General features: G+C 33.6%; 1 protein-coding gene across 1 annotated transcript; it reads left to right on the plus strand.

The window, feature by feature from the left end:
* Positions 3,178-5,428, plus strand: LOC18787947 (copper transport protein ATX1). Its single transcript, XM_007221307.2, has 3 exons — positions 3,178-3,373; positions 4,165-4,240; positions 5,009-5,428. Exons 1-3 carry the CDS (start codon positions 3,362-3,364, stop codon positions 5,182-5,184), a joined length of 264 nt encoding a protein of 87 aa, XP_007221369.1. The 5' UTR covers positions 3,178-3,361; the 3' UTR covers positions 5,185-5,428.

Here is a 5,667-nt window from a genome sequence, read left to right on the forward strand (position 1 = left end):
GTCACCAATCAAGTTTTGCCACACGTAATTAAAATTTCACATACAAAGTGATTAATTGAGAATAATATAATAAAACGTAATTGGATAGAAATAGCAAAACATTACTATTCTCATGTGATGCAAATTTTCAGCAACAAGGAACATAGGGACAGAACCCCAGGCACCAGAAACAACAAGGCCCCATTTAGGAGGTTTATAGTTATGGGTTGCTCTACCAAACCACCAACCTTTTGGTTTCTCTAAGAAAGGAAGAAAAGTACAGGTTTTGGAAAAGTTCGAATTCTGGTATTGGGTTTTGTACGTCTGTACTAAGACGTCGCTCATGCTTGCACTGTTGATTGTGCCAAATATGTGAACGTAAATGAATATTGAACAAAAAGAGAACATTGCACAAAGTAACCAGAAATGTATATTATTTAATTTACTAAGTTGCCATGAATTCTCTTTTCAAGGGCACCAAATAGACCAAAAAATGTGTCCCTGTTGGCCATTCTATTAATGGGTAGCAATGGCAATAGCGAAACCGCACCATACCGGATTTCTTTTTCTTTTGTAATTTCACCTCTTTTTATCAAATAAAAAAAGTTACATTTGAGAGAATCGAATCTCGAGCATATTCTAATCCAAACTCATTACTCCATCCTGTTTCGTCACTAGGCTAATCACAAGCTTTAGTTAGTGCACTTTAATCGGTTTTAAAAAGGCTACAATTTCTGCAAATTTTATTCATTATTTTCCGGTACTAAGTATGTGAAGCGACTGTATATCGTTTAATTTTGTGAAAATGTGTATTAGCATAGGGGCATAGCAAAAATAATTCCCAAAGGTAAATTACTAAACAAATACAAATTATATCTCTACAACATTTGATGTGGCAATGATGTTAAGAGAATCAAATTTTCAAACCACATTACATGGAAGTTGATGTGTTAATTATTTCACATTTTCAAACCATATAATGTGGTTTTACAAATATAAAGATACACCAAACGTTTCTAGGGATCAAAGAGGTAAATAAGTACAGTTTTTGGGAAAGTTGGGATATAATTATTTTACTGTGTACTGCAAGTTCTTGATGCATGTACGATCCCTTGTACTGTTTTGCCAAGTTGTGGGTTCCTCTCCGGAAGTTGTTAACCATTCTCTCCAAGACCCCTAAATATTGGAATCGACGAAAAAGCTTGGCCACTAAACTAGATTGCAAAGACTGAAAAATTTAGGATATGTAATTGTTAAAATTGAGAGTGCAGGGGTAAATATGCCTTAAAGATAAGAGTTTAGGATACTAAATTGAAATTAACGCTACTAATATAATACATATCTTGTTTTTTTAAGGAACTAACAAGTAAAACAACACAATCCCCATTTTTGGATGCTTATATAAACTGTGCTTTTGGGTTGTTGATTCGGAGATTTTAATAATTTTTTGGGCTGTGCATATTCTCTCCAGATCAATTCAATTTGTTGCTTTTGGTCATCGGAAAAGTTGTATCTATATTTGACACCTTAGTTGCTTTGTACTTATTTTTGTTTATATATCTTATCAATAAAATATTATCGTTCCTTTATAATTTAAAAAAAAAAACAAATAGAAACAAATTTGTAACCTATTAACTTCATGTTAGTCGATTATCAAGCTCATTTAATGTTGTAAAGGAATATTGAGGCTATAGCTAGTTTCTGCCAAATTGGTGGAGTCTTGTGTGATGTTTTATTAGATCCTTTCCTAGTTGAGAGTTGAGACAGAGAAAGAAAAACAACTATCCTCAGATATTTTTAAATTGTGGCTTATTGGTGGTTCAGGATCGATATATTTAGTATGGTTAGCATCAAATGATTGGACGCCAGGATTTTGAGTTGTGTTTCTTGCCATGAGTTTTTTTTTTTTTTTTTTAAATAAATATTATTTTTTATTTTTGTTTTTAATAATCAAAGTGGAAGTTGCAAAAGTACAAAAAGAAAATAAATAAATAAATAAATAATCTTAGTGATAATAGAATGGTAACATTGGGGAAAACAAAAAAGAATCCACCACTCCCATGTTTTATTTTTGCCAACCCACAACTTCTTTATTTGGTGGATGGAATTGGATTGAATTATTTTAATAAATTAGATAAGTATTATGGTCGTTATTTTGTATGTTGAATTGGAGTGATTAAATTAGACAATATTGCAACATATTATGTCTTATAAATCTCACTTAGATGGCTGAGACTCATAAGAACGAACTTAGTCCAATCCAATCTAATACGTAGATAGACTAAAATTGAAGGCTACATGATATGTTTTAGCGAAAAAATAAATGAAATATGAAGCATAGGGTAAGTTACTTACAACACTTTAAAGAGTCCAGGTCGTTAATAGTAGGAAGTAGAAGTTTAAGTAGGCACACACATTCCTAAAAGTTTAGATGATATTAATGCAAATTTTTCTAAAAATGATTTAAAAAAATTAAAAATATAGTTGGAGCCAGGTTAATTGATATGGCATAAATTCCCGTCGAGTTTTGTTCCCATCGGGTCCCCGACCCTAATAGGGGAGATTTTAGGGGATAATTGGGGGCAGGTATTGTTAATGCCATCCTCAAACCCAGCCCAATAAGAAATATATTTATTTTTAATTCATATATAATATAATATAGTCGTGTATGATTATGATATAATATAATAATTTATTTAATTTTGTCAAATTGAACTAAGATTATTTTGAGTTGTTGAGTTAAATTTTATAATTCAATTGAATGTAATTAAGTTGGAAGATAATTTAAAATGAAATTTAAGTATTATAATGTTGTATAAATATTTTTTTATATAAAAATTCAGAGATTCGGGCTGGTTTGGGAGGTAGTTCCTTGATGAGGATGGGGATGGGAATTCCCCAAAAAAAATAAAAATTCAAAAAACAAGAAAAGAGACGGAGATGATATTGACATACCCTACCCCAAACCAGCCTATTGTCATCCCTATTATGGCATTGCCATATAATGTGTTACAAAATTAAGGAGGAATTGAACTTAACATCTGGGTGAATGATAAATACCATTAGGAGAAAAAATAAAAAAATTAGGATTCGTTGATGGCAAATAACAGTAATATAAAAGTAAAGTAACTGAAAACAACAGCTATTGCTTTTACGTTACGCCATGGGTGATAAATCCAAAATTGCGGGTCAACCTTTCCAGAGCCTGATTCCACTTACCCACCGCCAACAACATATCGTTTCCACAACTCCTTTTCCTTCCCTTATTTTTTTTTCTTCAATTCTATTATAAAAAGACCTTCTGGGTTTTCAGTTGCAGAACCATCCACAACAACAAATTTCTGAATTTTCCTCAGCTTTCCTGAAATCCATACACCCAGAGATGGCGTCTCAGGTACCTCGCTCAGCTTTTCTCCTTTACTTTCATACCAATATGTTATTTGGGTTTTCTTCTGCTTGTTTCAATTTCATATCTGGGTTGGGATTTTTGGTGCTTGATGTCTGTTCAGGTCCCTCTTAAGTCAAATTTAATTGAGATTGTACAGAAATTTGTTGAAACATATTGTTGGGTTTAATTTAAAATTTTACTCTCTCTCTGTTTACAATTAGTATTTTCAGCTTGTGTAGAGAATGTTATGTCGGTGGGTTATACAAAAACTTTTTGAACCAAAATTTTGGGATTGTGCAACAAATATTTCTCAGTTTTTCGTAAGGAATATGATGCTTGAAGCTTGAAGCTTGTCCAGGCTACAATGATTTTGAAGTTTTTCTTTTGCTTATTGAATTTTGTCACTGAGTTACGTTTTATTCTGACCAAAAGCAATTGAAGAAACACAGGTATTTGGTTCAATGGTCGCTTGGTTTTGTAGGAATTGTTTGATTTAATGATATATAAAGGAACATTTGGTCCACTTGAAAGCGTTCTGCATCTTCAAGATGGTCTCAATTTGTTTTATTTTGTTTTGGGATGGGATGTGATTTTCGAATTAACTACATAAATTGAGAGAAAGAAAAGAAACTATGTCTTGAGTTGGAGGATATCTCCAAAAGTGTTTGGAGAGTTTGTAATTTTCATTAGAATGCCAATATATGTTAGCATAAGTTTGATACTGTAAAGTGGGCATCTGTTGGTTATTTGTTTTCTCTACTATCAGTAATTAAATCCCGGATTTGTTTTTGTTGCAGACTACTGTCCTCAAGGTTGGTATGTCATGCCAAGGCTGTGTTGGTGCTGTGAAAAGGGTTCTTGGAAAACTTGAAGGTTTGTTGACAGCTCTTTCATTTATGCAGTTCCATTGTCTTGCTCTTCTTCTTCTCTGAGACTTTGCTTCTTTAAGTGTTTGTAATATATCATAAGAATAGTATTTGAACAATGCTAAATACACTACTGATGATTTCCTTATTTGTATTTGTATTTGCCTGCCTAGACTCACATTGACTTAACCCGTTTTTACAATTACTTCTATATTGCAATTGAGTACGAAATCGTGTGCATGAATGTGAATTTTATTTTGCAACGCTACTATCTTGTGAAAGTTTGCTATATCTTTGTGGTGTATGTTGAAGCTGAACCTCTGTACACTGGTTATCACTTCGGTGTCCCAAAAAACACATAGAAAGAAAGAAATAGGTCATTGTTCTTACATTTGACAGCCGGGTGTATGCATCACCTTCAGTTGAGAGACCATGAAAATGTTCCTGTTCACTACGTGGTTTAGTGCTTTGAATCGTGTACCAATTCCCTTATTAACACTCATTTTAAAAAGTTGAGGTAGAGATATTGCTCTCCACCTGGATTTAGGTTTTAGATAAGCAGTAGGGCCCTTGGAACCAAGAAAAGTAAGAAATTGCAGAGGAATATAGGCACCACCTATATTATGTACTCCAAAAATCAATGATTTAGTTAGTGCGTATTTGGAATCTTGCTATTTATCAGTTTTCTAGCTGTTACCAAAATGTAGAGTCCATACTTTGTTGATTTCATATTATCTTGATAATGACGGGACATGTTCTTTCTTATTATCTTCAGGTGTAGAATCATATGACATTGATTTCGACGCACAGAAAGTGACGGTGAAAAGCAATTTACCACCCGAGACAGTCCTGCAAACCGTTTCCAAAACTGGCAAGAAGACTGCCTATTGGGAAGCAGAAGCACCAGCAGAGCCCGAAGCAAAGCCTGCAGAAGCTGTGGCTGCTGCTTAGTCTTTCCCTGTTTAATGTGGTTGTAGTCATTGAATATGTCCAAGAGTAATGAACTTGGTATGGTGTCCTGTAAACTATCTAGTGCTCATTCAGCTTTTGCTTGTTTGTAAGCGACAATGTCTCTCTGAACTAGTTGTGTGACTTTCTGTATAAATAAATTGAGGAGAGACATTGTGTTGTGTCGTGCCTTCTTCCAGATCCTTTTTTTTAGCTTCGTTTTTCATTGAAGTACTAATGCTTGCGACATTTTTTTGTTAAGAAAAACCTTAAATACATGAGGAAAAGGCATCAGGGCAAGGCATTATGCTTATTAGAACAAGTCCTATCAACAATACAAGCGTTTTGCAAGACATGGTCAACATTTGAATACAAGAATTGCTCAAAAAGAAAATAAGGGCTCGTTTGGGAGTGCTTCTTCCCGGAGCACTTATGCTAGTAGCGCTTATGCAAAGAAGTAGTTTTTCGTTTGGATGTTACATTTAA

Source organism: Prunus persica, chromosome G2, assembly GCF_000346465.2.
Source record: "Prunus persica cultivar Lovell chromosome G2, Prunus_persica_NCBIv2, whole genome shotgun sequence".
In the NCBI taxonomy this organism is placed as follows: Eukaryota; Viridiplantae; Streptophyta; class Magnoliopsida; order Rosales; family Rosaceae; genus Prunus; species Prunus persica.